Below are 13,703 nucleotides of genomic sequence, written 5' to 3'. Positions count from 1 at the left end.
AAATGATCCAGCATGTGAAGAATTGCTCAAGGAATTTCATCATTGCATGGGTAATGAAACTGCTACCTTATACTGTTCAGTGGAGAGTCTTCATAGTTTTCGTGAGGAAGCTGACACTAAAAATATCTTGCATGCCCATCAATACCACTGAGGGAGGTGCTTCGAAACTCTGGATCTTTGCACAAGACAAAGATGTTCTAGTACTCTCTGTGAGATGCTAACCAAGACTTTTTACAAGATTCTGTTTTGGTGCCTGCTGCTGGGGACCAGAATCACTGCATATCCCTCAGAGATGTACTCGTATCGCTCAGACCATTTTAAGTCACCACACCTACCAGATTTCCATGCTCTTTCAGGTTGTGACACTACTTGAAGGTTGGCTGGAAAGATTAAATTATCTTGGCATTTGATTCAGCCTTCGAAGACTCTCTCCGCACTCTGATGGTTCTCGGACCAACTGAGCATAAATGCACCAGAGTTGTTCATATGCCGAGTTTACGAAGACCAACATTAGGACAATTGCAGGCGATGTTGGCAGATGTTTTCCAAGAAGCAGACAGATGGAGAAAAATTGCCACCAACAAGGGGGTGCATTTATACCTGCTATCAAGAGGGCAAATTATCAAGCAATAGGATGGCTCCAGGATGATCAAATGCATCCAAAATTACTCTCCCCTTAGGTCTGGGAAGATGGCCTGATCACACCAGTTGTGTGTGAAATACCAGGCGCTCCCAAATCAATCCTTCAGCTAATCAAATAGTAGGGTGCAAAGACCAAATCCTCACCACCCTGCAAATGTTTGGCCAGCAGCCTGCCTTCCACGGGGACATGTGAATGTGGTGTGGATGAGGATCAATGTGACGTGTCTAGCAGTGGTGCCACAGACAGAGATGACACCGACGATGTCTTTGATAAAGAAATGTTTTCAGTCCTACACAAGGCATGCTTCCCTTGGATTACCCAAGATTAATGTTTTTTTTATGTGCGCAATGCATACCTGTATTAAAGAATAATTCAAAAAGAGTTGAGTTTTAAATATTTGCACAAATATATATCTACATAAATAGTCTAGATTTGTCACATTTGGCACCACCGTGTTCGGGAGAAAAAGGGCTTTCAAATGATACCCAATTTGACTAATTTCTGATGACATTATATTATCAAAATTTCCACCAACTGGATGACCTGGAGCTGGGAGCCAGGAGGGCAATGATTCTCCCCTGCCATGCCACAGAGGGTGACACCATTGAAATTATGATTCGGTAGATTTTTACGAATCAAATGATATCTCCCTTAGCTTTCTATCACTAACCTGCCCACCGAATGAGATTTTACTGCATTATACTCCCGGACTAAGAGTTCAAGATAAAGCACAGATTGTATCTTACATATGCACCATCCCAAACATGTGTGGGCATCATATGTGGGCACCACTCCCTGAGTTTGAACTCCACATAATAATACAAGATGCATGAGAGTGACAATTATTTTGCACACCCACTGACTGCCACGCCAATTTAAGTTGAACAACGTTGCCACTTTCATGTGATGTGCAATTTTGACCACTGGTTATATATCACCACTCAGTTTTTCTCTGTATCAGCACCTGGTATTTAGGCAGTACAGTAGAATAGCTTAGTCTATAGTTTTTTGTTGGTAATTCTACCTTCTTCACCAAATATAGGTCCAAAGAAGTATATTACATGGTTCTAGTCCCCTTTGATATATTGATAAAGAGTGGCTCTTGCTGTAACATAAGCTATTTGATATTTTCAACCTTTTGTTAATTTAAATTTGAAGTTCATACATCACATAGCCCTTACTTACAGATTTTATTGGGTTGATCAATGTACTATCCAATTAAAAATATACTGTACCTAATACCATATTTAAGGGTATAAAAGATATAATAGAAGCTATTCACTTTTTAAAGGAAAATAAGATCTTACTGTAAACTATTTCCCTTTGGTTTTGGTGTACTTTTAAGTGCTAATAATTTATGGTTGCTTTTATAACAAGCCAGTTTTCCTGGAATGATTTTGTCTGTCTTGATTTGTGACGGGCATGCAGCTGTCCTCATAAAGCAACTGAATATGAATACAGGTATCATGAATCATTAAAACACCAACTTGAAGTAATTATGTCTACACAGAAATCCCCAAGTAATTTCCTTCACGTGATCAGAGGCCTAAGTCTGAGAAAGAGCAAAAAATACAATAAAATAAAAAGTTACAAGCTCTTTGAGTCTTAGTCTCTCTCAAATTACTTCTTAAAAAAAGTGTCTGTATCCAAGTATGTGCATGTGTATTACAGCAAAGCCTGAGGGAGCTGCTTATGGCGAAATGCCTGTCAGCAATTCCATCGCAACCCACGGTTTTTTCTGGCTTATATATTCTGGCTCAAATATTTAGTTTGAGGCTAAAACTTAGCAACACAGGATAAAATTTTCTTTAAAAACACCCACCTAGTTGCCGTTTGATTTGTATAAAGCAAAAAATAGAATTTGACCAATGCTTTTGTGCAGTTCACTAGTCAAAATTAAATTTGGCTGACAACCTGCAATTTTGCTGTCTGGAAAGAAATCTGCTGCTGTAGGTGGCGTCTTTTAGATAAAACAAATCAAAAAGACTTCTTGTCATCTTTAAAGGTATCATGACTATTGTAGCAAGAGAACGATTGTTAGTATCAATGTGCTGCCCTAATTCCTAACTGGGATAAATGATTACATTCTAACTACCTAAAATCTGTAAGATACTATTAAACCATTGCCAGGTTTTACTCCACAGGTGACAGAATTTCAATGGTGGACATAATCAATGGTTAGAGCACGCTTTGGAAACCTTCTGGATTAATGGTCGTAGGTTGAATCAGGGTGTCAATTCAGAAATGTTCATCTTAAATCGAACATCATAAAGTTGAGGACTGCCTATTTTCTACTGGTATGAAAAATAAATATTCCTCTCCCCTATTTTATAACATTGGGAAAAAAGTAATTTGTGTGTCCAAAGATGTCCCTTATCATGTCATTAACATTCACTACATTTAATGTGGAACAATTTTGATATTGATATATAGTATTCTGTGAAGGTTTCACTTGAAGAAAGGGACATTTCCACCAGAACTTCACCCACAATTCAGTGATTTGTGCATCTCTGAAGAACGTGAGATATATTTATGCACAGTAGGTTCAGAACCATTCAATGCTTAATTGAAACAGGTTTGACAATTGCTGTTGAATTGTTTCAATGGTATTAAAAGCCCTTGTTGCAGAAGACTGAACAGAATAGAAATAAAAGACTTTTTGAAAAATCAAGCATGTAGCTGAATAATGGCAGAGCCACCGAATCACAGAAATTTTGGCTTTAGAGTTTCATATAGTGCAAAAATGCTTAAAATCATAGATTGTTTTTATTTTGTTAACCTGATGCCTTTAGTAATTAAGGACACTATTCAGAAACAAAACAGCCCTTGTGCTTCCAGTCAAGGGAGGCTCCACGAAGGCACCCAACTGAAATAAAAACCCTATACTCTGGTGAATGATGGATGTGCAATTGCAGCTCCCTCTAGCTACATAGCTCTTGCCCTGCTTAAACGCAAATACACAAACAAATACAGAGGGCATTGTCTACCCCATATGATAAATCAATGCTAGGGGATGATGTTAGAGAGATAACAAGGAACGTTCATGAGAATTGCCAGGGATGTCTTTCTGGAATAAGCGGGAGGAGGGAGTCTCACTGCTGACCTTAATTACCTTGGAAGCCATTTTAAATTTAAATAGTCTGAGGCCTCAATTTTCTTAAAATGTCTACAACACACTGAGGTCTATGACCCTATGATAAGGAGGACACTCGTCTTTCCTTTCTCTGGAGGCCCTTCCTTCCTCAGTCCAACAGAGCTTGATCCCCAACTACTGGAAGTTGTGTGTGCTTTCAGGTTAGTGTTAGCACTTAAAGAGCATTTTAAAATACCAACTAATTAATCATCATGGTGCTCTTGGGAGGAAAGTAAATATTTTAATGTTCCTTTTAACATATGGGGAAATGAAGGTGGAAAGTTTAAATGACTTGGCCAAGGCCACAAGGCAATCAGCATGAGACAGGATTAGAACATGGAAGTTCCTTTTCCTCAGAACTATGTTTAGTCTACTAGAACGTGCTACCTCTCACCCTAGTGAGATGTCCACTCTTGTGCCAGAGATCACACTGGCTGCTCAGCAGAGGCTGAGCATCAAAGCTAACAAGCCAGCACACTGCAAATGCATGTGGGAAAAATACTGGTATTGTAAATCTGCCTTTAATGTAATGTGCTGTTTTAGATAGGTTGGTAGATTTCTATGTCCAACTCTGTCTAGTGGAAATGGCAGAAGTCATAAAACATTAAATTAGCCCTAAACTTAAAGTCTTTAAGGGTAAGCAAATTAAGGCTCTGTCTACACTTAAAAAATAGATCAACCTAGCTATGTCACTCAGGGCTATGAAAAAGTTTGCACCAAACATCATAGACAGGTTGACCTAACTACCGGTGTAGATGCTGTGGGCCTAGGTCTTTAGAAGGATTCTTTTTTGTACCTAACTACCACCTCTTGGAGAGGGGATTAATTACACTGGTGGAAAAAGCCCTTCTGTCAAAGTAGGAAGCATCTACACACTATGGCTTGACAGTGGCACAGGTGCAATGCCATAACTGTGCCACTGTAGTGCAGATATACCCTAAGTCAACAGTCTTTAGAAGAAAATTTCTTTCCTGTGAACTCAAGCTTCAACCTTGTTGAAAGGATTTTGCTTGTGAGTGAAGAAAAACAAACAACTCCCCAGCAGCTGTGAAACCCATTTATGAATTTTTCTTAGATGATGGGAATGGGACCTGGGACACACAGAAAAATATAAAGAATAAGTCAGCCAAGAAAGGGAGCTAGGGTTGGCAAATTTGGTTGGACGTATTCCTGGAGGTTTCATCACAGGAAATAATAATTAATTAAAGATTAATCTGTAATTCCTGGAGACTCCAGGACAATCCTGGAGGGCTGGCAACCCTAAGGGGAGCTAAATGAAGTAAACAAAATAATACCACTGTACCTTGTTCTTGTTTGATCCTCTCTCTTTCTGCACAGCCAGCAGCAAGCATGTTAATTCTGTTTAGCCATCTGAAATAATATTTTTAAAAAAAGCAGTGATACTAATACAACATGTTATTTTTTTGGGCTTTGCTACTTTTAAAAGGTTATAAACCATCTGAAAGAGACACATGACAATGATATTTTATGTATAAAGCAGCTGATTTCTTTGATATTTCTATTCATAGTGTCTTCAAAGAGCTATAATTTTGCTGTTGAACAATTGTTTCCGAACCAAAGTTTCTGTTTCAAAAAGAAAACCTTTAGTGAAGATGTCAAACTTCTATAAAATAAAGACTTTTGCGATAATCAAAGCCCTATTAAATCTGGTGCTCACAGATGTGTCACCCTACCGATACTCCCGCTGTTCTGATTTCTCAAGAACAAACACTGTTTTACAGAGATTTAAGCAACACTTTAAGGCCTGATTTGGCATCCTAGCAGGGGAAAAAGATCAAACCCAGTAGTCAAAAGAACAGGTTCACTTCTGAACAGACAAAGGGGTTTAATTATGCCATTATGTGTTGTAAAGTTTACCTATAGTGCATAGTATAAAGAGATGGAAGCACACCAGAACCTGTTTTTTGTGTGTTGGGGAAGCAGAGGGAGGGAAAGGTAGTTGCATCAAAACAGAATTCACATTGAAAGTTCTAACTTCTACTTAGATCTGAAAAAACACATCCATAAACTGCATGAATTAAAAAAAAGCACCTATATTCTTTTATTCTAGTAATGAATTCAACTGCCTGTAGCAATGCACTGCTTCAACCTCCCGTCATCCCCCCACGGGGCCCTCAGTGTGTTCATTATCCAACTGCTCACACTACATCAACTCCTCCATCACTGCGGCTTTAAACCAACATGACAACCTCCCATAGGTAAATCTGGAATTATTTCTCCAAAAAATTCCATTGCCAGGGTTATAGAACCCTTGCTTGCCAAGCTAATGAACAGCATTTTTAATGCTTAAATATCCAACAAAATGAGAGGGACCACCACTCTGTTCTTACTTGAAAAATGTATTCTGCTAATATTCCTGTTTCAGAGCCTGCTATGCCTCCTTTGCACACTCAAGATAAGGAAATAGAATATTTTCTTGACAAGTGAGGGATAGCATCTTTTGCAACTGTTTCCAAATAACAGTTTCCAAGGCATTTCAGCGGATGTTAACCATACATCAGATCATGATGTGCTGAATTTCTCCTTCAAAAGGACCACAGCACTGTCCTTTGACAGTTGAAATCATGTACAAGAACCATAAATCACTTTACATTAGGAATAACAGTAGCTAGCTGCGAAGTTACTGTTGCTGTGACTACAGAACATCTCACATGACCCTCTAATTAATGTTATCACGGGGAGGAGAGAAGACAAGTGAATCAGAATAAAAGATTACAAACTTTCAGTTATAATAGTTAATAGCTGCCATACATTTATAAAAATAACTGGAGTCTTAAAGCAAAAACAAACAAACAAACAAACAAACAAACAAAAACCAACTAATTCTGCCCCACAGAACTGTTCATGTCTTAAATTAGAAGAGAGAAGGACCCTTTGCAAAGAACTATCGAAGTGTTACATTAAGTTCCTCACAGAGACCAACCTAAAATATGTTAAAAGCACTGCAGTGAAGCATGACCCATGGTTTTTACTTCAGTTCACAGTTTACTACTACTAAATGCAGCCAATGTGCACTGAAAAAACAAAAAACAAAACAAATAAAACGAACCCCAAACAAACCCAAACCACCAAACAAACACACACACAACCCAGTGAAACATTTCTGGAAAGGCCTTATGATCTCAGAACACTAGATAATAGAGCTAATAAGGTTTTTCTTTTAGCAAGATCTCATTTTATCCAACATCCAAGAAATAATAAAATCCTCATGGCACTCAATTAAATTAATGTTTAGTTATGTTAATTTGCACTAATGGCTTGGTTACCTTTTGCAAATTACTGGTTTTTGTAAACAATCAAATGGCATAAACTACATTTTAATAGGTAATTTTGTTGTCAGAAAATGCTATTTCCTGAAAAATGCAATCTGACAATCTCATGAAATGTGCATTAACTAACGGAGTTATAGAATAATTTATATAATAGTTATAAAAGAACTAACAGTTAATAATTTACAGTAGCTGACAATCTGTCCAATAATCTGGAATACTATCTAAACCAGACATGCATACAATATGGAATAAATGACTAATCTTTGCAATATGGCCCAATATGGCAGAATGTTCAAGCACCATCTTCTCGTGAGTGGCTTGTAAATTCAGATGCTAAAAGAAGGACTGCATTAACTTCTGAAGCATATTTAATAATGTAATAAATGAAATTGCATGTAACATGGAATCCCCCAGCATAGCTCCTTTAGATATGGTGGGTTTCATAATGAAGATCAGAACATTTTTTAATGTGTGCATAAGCAATGGGTAGAGTGACTAAAGCTGGAAACATATGAGGATGACATGGAATGTCAGGGAAGTTATAAAAACCTTCTGAAGAACAGAAAAGGGATACAATATTACAGCATAAAGATGAAATTCTTTGGGTTGTTAAACCAATAGGAAGATTAGCATTCACTGGTTTTGGAGACCTCACATATGTATGTTGTTATAGTGCAAGAGTTTCCTGTTACTAGTATGAAAAGATATAGTGCAAATATGCTTGAAAAGAATCTGAAAAATTGGTGAGTGCGTTGAAAGACTCAAACCTTGGTTGGTTGGTATACTGTGTCTTGGTAACCAGTGTTTTTTCTGAAGTGCAGGAGGTCAAGATGATACTCAGCACTCACAAAGAGTTTAGGGTGTGCAGCTTTAATTGTTTTGTGAGAATTACGAAAAGTATTTGTTTGCTATAAAGAATAAATACAGTACCACTGATATTAGCAGCCATCTTGTTCTTCAAGAGAAAGTGAAGATAAACAACATATACATCCTTTGTCAACATCAGAAGAAGGGAACTTTGCGACTCACCTCAAAACCTTATAGAATATACTCCCATTTATCTGAAATCCTATTGCCTAAACCTCTGCATTAGTCGAATCCCTTCCTTGTCCCCCAGCATCTGTCTCATGCTGGGGGAGAAGGAAGGGATTTGAATAATGCAGATGTTTGGGTAACACAGCAGAGACCCCCAGCCAGGACTGTAAGGAGGACAAGGCCCCAGACATGGGAGAGGCCACCCTGCTTCTCAGTGGCTTCTGCAGCAGCACAAGAGGCCCTCTGCAGCCCTGCTGGCATGGGAGTGAATGTGCAGGCCATGACAAAGGAGCAACAGAGGGTGCTGCTGCAGGGCCAGTGATATCGGATCCCTGCAGGCAAGAGGTGTGGAGATCGGATGGGGAGGCTGTAGTCTGGGAGGGGCAGAGCAGAGACCCTCCCTACCACCCCAGCCAGAACTGCGAGGAGGAGGACTAAAAGGCCGAATGTCTCCTATTCGCTCTATTATCTAAGCTCCCGATTATCCAAATAAAATCTATGTCCCCCGTGCTATTCGGATAATCAGGACTATACTGTATATAACCGTGGCAGACATCAAAATAATTTTCTGCCTTGCCATATATAAGAGGCAATATAATGTTTCTGGTAAAAGGAAGGTGTCAAATTCTCCCCATCACATGGATCACAACTGCAAGATAGGTTCACTGTATTGCAACCCAGATAGCCCCAAAAATCTAAGTGACACTGGTAACCAGTTGTACTCTAACCAGTATCTAAAGAAACTATACATATTCTTAGACATTTATTGGAGGCTTAAAGAATGGAACCTTAAAGGACTGCTTCTTGGAGCAGCTAGTCCTGCAACCCACAAGAGGAGAGGCAATTCTTGATTTAGTCCTAAGTGGAGCACAGGATCTGGTCCAAAAGGTGAATATTGGACTCCTAGGTAACAGTGACCCTAATATAATTAAGTTTAACATCTCTGTGTTGGGAAAAACATCACAGCAGGCCAACACTGTAGCATTTAATTTCAGAAAGGGGAACTACACAAAAATGAGGAGGTTAGTGAAACAGAAATTAAAAGGTACAGTGCCAAAAGTGAAATCCCTGCAAGCTGCATAGAAACTTTTTAAAGACACCATAATAGAGGCTCAACTTATATGTGTACCCCAAATTAAAAAATATAGTAAGAGAACCAAAAATGTGCCACCATGGCTAAACAACAAAGTAAAAGAAGCAGTGAGAGGCAAAAAGGCAGCCTTTAAAAAAGTGGAAGTTAAATCCTAGTGAGGAAAATAGAAAGGAGCATAAACTCTGGCAGGTGAAGTGTAAAAATATAATTAGGAAGGCCAAAAAAGAATTTGAAGAACAGCTAGCCAAAGACTCAAAAAGTAATAGCAAGCATTTTTTTAAGTACATCAGAAGCGGGAAGCCTGCTAAATAATGAGTGGGGCCACTGGACGATTGAGATGCTAAAAGAGCACTCAAGGACAATAAGGCCATTGCAGAGAAACTAAATGAATTCTTTGCATCCGTCTTCAAAGCTGCGGATGTGAGGGAGATTCCCAAACCTGAGACAGTCTTTTTAGGTGACAAATCTGAGGAACTGTCCCAGATTGAGGTGTCATTAGAGGAGGTTTTGGAACAAACTGATAAACTAAACAGTAATAAGTCAACAGGACCAGATGGTATTCACCCAAAAGTTATGAAGGAACTCAAATGTGAAATTGCAGAACTATTAACTGTAGTCTGTAACCTATCATTTAAATCAGCTTCTGTACCAAATGACTGGAGGATAGCTAATGTGACGCCAATTTTTAAAAAGTGCTCCAGAGATGGTCCCAGCAATTACAGGCCAGTAAGTGTTACTTCAGTATCGGGCAAACTGTTTGAAACTATAGTCAAGAACAAAATTGTCAGACACATAGATGAAAATAATTTGTTGTGGAAGAGTCAACATAGTTTCTGTAAAGGGAAATCACGCCCCACCAATCTGTAGAATTCTTTGAGGGGGTCAACAAGCATGTGGACAAGGGGGATATAGTGTACTTAGATTTTCAGAAAGCCTTTGACAAGGTCCCTCATCTAAGGCTCTTAAGAAAAGTAACTGGTTAAAAGATAAAAAACAAAGGGTAGGAATAAATGGCCAGTTTTCAGAATGGGAAGAAGTAAATAGTGGTGTCCCCCAGGGGTCTGTACTGGGACCAGTCCTATTCAACATATTCATAAATGATCTGGAAAAAGGGGTAAATAGTGAGGTGGCAAATACTGCAGATGATACAAAACTACTCAGGAAAGTTAAGTCCCAGACAGACTGTGAAGAGCTACAAAAGGATCTCTCAAAACTTGGTGACTGGGCAACAAAATGGCAGATGAAATTCAATGTTGACAACTGCAAAGTAATGCTCATTAGAAAACATAATCCCAACTATACATATAAAATGATGGGGTCTAAATTAGCTGTTATGACTCAAGAAACAGATCTTAGAGTCACTGTGGTTAGTTCTTTGAAAATATTCACTCAATGTGCAGTGGCAGTCAAAAAAGCGAACAGAATGTTGGGAATCATTAAGAAAGGAATAGATAATAAGGCAGAAAATATCATATTGCTTCTATATAAATCCAGGGTATGCCCACATCTTGAATACTGTGTGCAGATGTGGTTGCCCCGTGATGTTATTGACATGAACTGTGACTGTATAGATCATTGTTACAACCAAGGTCCTATAGTCGCACCAAATCTTGTACAAAGGAGGTCAAGTAAGGTGTCTATAGAAAGGTTGTAATTTGCTGGTTATGATTATGCTGTTTGTATGTGTGTATCATTTTTGTATTTGAAGCTATGAATATTGGCTATGTACTTGTATCTTAATGTGTTTGATTCTAAATAGACTCAGTGAAGCATTTGGTCAGCTTCTTGCGAAAGGACTATTCTCAGTAAGTGCCCAATCAAGAAACACTTGACTAACAATGGACTTTGGGAAACGCCAATCCACATCTGAGCTTTCCTGGGAATGTTCAAACTAAAATGTAAACAATGCTGTCGGCCTGCAAAATACTGAATCATTCATGGACATGTGACTTGCCCAGGTGGCTACAAACACCATCTTGTTGCTGTGATTTTGCACAGAAGAAAAAGGGATTTCTGCCCACAAGAGAGAATATAAAAGGCCCTGGAAACCCCTCCATTTGGTCTTCAGCTGTCTCAAGAGATGGTCTCTCTACCCCAAAGAGATGCCTGAAAAAAACTGGAACAAAGGTCTGTAACTACGGGGTGTGAGTGATTGCTGGACCAAGGCTATAAGCCACAAGGTTGGTCTGAAAAGGATTGGATCCAGACGAGGAAGGAGTCTAGTCTGTGAAAGAAGCTTATTGGAACATCTCTGAGGGTGAGATTTACCTGTAGTCAGTTTCCTACTGTATTAGGCTTAGATTTGCATGTTTTGTTTTATTTTGCTTGGTAACTTACTTTGTTCTGTCTGTTATTACTTGCAGCCACTTAAATCCTACTTTTTATACTTAATAAAATCACTTTTGCTTATTAATTAATACCTGGGGGAGCAAACAGCTGTGCATATCTCTCTATCAGTGTTATAGAGGCCAGATAATTTATGAGTTTACCCTGTATAAGCTTTACACAGAGTAAAACAGATTTATTTGGGGTTTGGATCCCATTGGGAGCTGGGTGTCTGGGTGCTAGAGACATGAGCACTTCTTAAGCTGTTTTCAGTTAAGTCTGCAGCTTTGGGTCATGTGGTTCAGACCCTGGGTCTGTGTTGGAGCAGACTGGCGTGTCTGACTCAACAGGGCAGGGTTTTGGAGACCCAAACCGGCAGATAAAACGGGCTCAGAAGTAGTCTCAGCACATCAGGTGACAGTCCCAAGGAGGTTTCTGTGACCAAACCCATCACAGCCCCATCTCAAGAAAGATACACTGCAATTGGAAAAGTTCAGAAAAGGGCAACAAAAATGATTAGGGTATAGAATGGTTTCCGTATGAGGAGAGATTAATAAGACTGGAACTTTTCAGCTTGGAAAAGAGATGACTAAGGGGGAATATGACTGAGGTCTATAAAATCATGAATGGTGTGGAGAAAGTATATAAGAAAACATTATTTACTCCTCATAACACAAGAACTAGGGTCACCAAATGAAATTAACAGGCAGCAGGTTTAAAAGAAACAAAAGGAAATATTTTTTAACACAACGCATAGTCAACCTACGGAACTCTTTGCCAGAGGATATTGTGAAGGCCAAGACTATAACAGGGTTCAAAAAAGAACTAGATAAATTCATGGAGTATAGGTCTATCAATGGCTATTAGCCAGGATGGGCAGAGATGGTGTCCCTAGACTCTGTTTGAAGCTAGGAATGAGCAACAGGGAATGGATCACTTGATTACCACCTGTTCTGTTCATTCCCTCTGGGGCACCTGGCATTGGCCACTGTCAGAAGACAGGATACTGGGCTAGATGAACCTTTGGTCTGACCCAGTATGGCTGTTCTTATGTTCTAAGTCTTTGTTCTCATGGTATCAGACTGAAATTAGACTTGTGCCTTTGTTTCGGTTCACAGAAGGGTGTCTTTAGAAAGGAGATGCTTATAAATATCAATACTCTGCCTATTCACAAAAATGGAGATGGTTGAATGGAGACACAGTGGGATGAGCAAACAGGTTCTCTGAACACTCTCCCACTGCAGGTTTATTGTCTCTATGTCTCCCAGCTCAGAAAATGGGATTTTAATGTTGATGGCACTGATCATTTTGAAAAGCAGATATGTTTTAGAAAGGGAATGGTAAATTCCAAGCTTGCCAGCCTTGGAAAGACAGTGTCCCTTTAACTAAGGGATGAGGTTAGGAAATACACATTCACTGTACCAAATAGCAGAACAATGATCACAAAACACAGAAGTTTCCAGCATTACATGGAAATCTAGGCCTCATAAAATCAACATGATCATCTGAACAGTAACAAGACTATATAGTCTAAAATGCATACATATCATAGGTATGTATGTGCGCACACACATATATAGTTCCTATATTCTGTATACATAAGTACAATGAAATAACGAATAATTATTTTTATTAATAATTATTGAAGGAATTTAAATACCGGAAAACACATTTCCCTCTCAATGAGGCTATGCTTTTAGTAGATTCCTGCCCTTCTCTTCTGCCTCCAGTAACATGGTACAAACAGTGCTGAAAGGACTGCATTATGAAAGTAGTTGTCAGAAACCCAACAATAAAAATGAACAGAAAATGATGGAACCATTTTGTGTAATCAAAATGGTTCATAACATTTTAATACTGTTGTGACACATGGCTAGAAAGCGTTAAACATCCTGCAAACTAAATGACCCTCAAAAGACATATGGGGAGATAATGTTTGTGTTTTTACATGTATATGAGTAGGGTTAACAATGTAATCAACAAAAGAAAAGGAGTACTTGTGGCATCTGATGAAGTGAGCTGTAGCTCACGAAAGCTCATGCTCAAATAAATTGGTTAGTCTCTAAGGTGCCACAAGTACTCCTTTTCTTTTTGCGAATACAGACTAACACGGCTGTTCCTCTGAAACCAATGTAATCAACAGTCCCCGTCTATGCTGTATTCTGATAATTCAGAGATCAA

The 13,703-nt window shown here is 38.8% G+C and overlaps 1 protein-coding gene across 4 annotated transcripts in view; it reads right to left on the bottom strand.

Moving 5' to 3' along the window:
* Nucleotides 1-13,703, bottom strand: part of CNKSR2 (connector enhancer of kinase suppressor of Ras 2) — a 376,791-nt gene that overhangs the window by 73,540 nt on the left and 289,548 nt on the right. For all 4 annotated transcript variants that reach the window (XM_048862811.2, XM_048862821.2, XM_048862830.2 and 1 more), the window contains one exon: nt 5,080-5,147. In XM_048862811.2, the coding sequence (XP_048718768.1) occupies nt 5,080-5,147 (68 nt within the window). The remainder of the gene's footprint in view (nt 1-5,079; nt 5,148-13,703) is intronic.

The sequence above is a fragment of the Caretta caretta genome, chromosome 1 (assembly GCF_965140235.1).
Source record: "Caretta caretta isolate rCarCar2 chromosome 1, rCarCar1.hap1, whole genome shotgun sequence".
Taxonomy (NCBI): domain Eukaryota; kingdom Metazoa; phylum Chordata; order Testudines; family Cheloniidae; genus Caretta; species Caretta caretta.
Note: the sequence above shows the minus strand (reverse complement) of the source record. Positions and strands in the feature narration are given on the sequence as shown.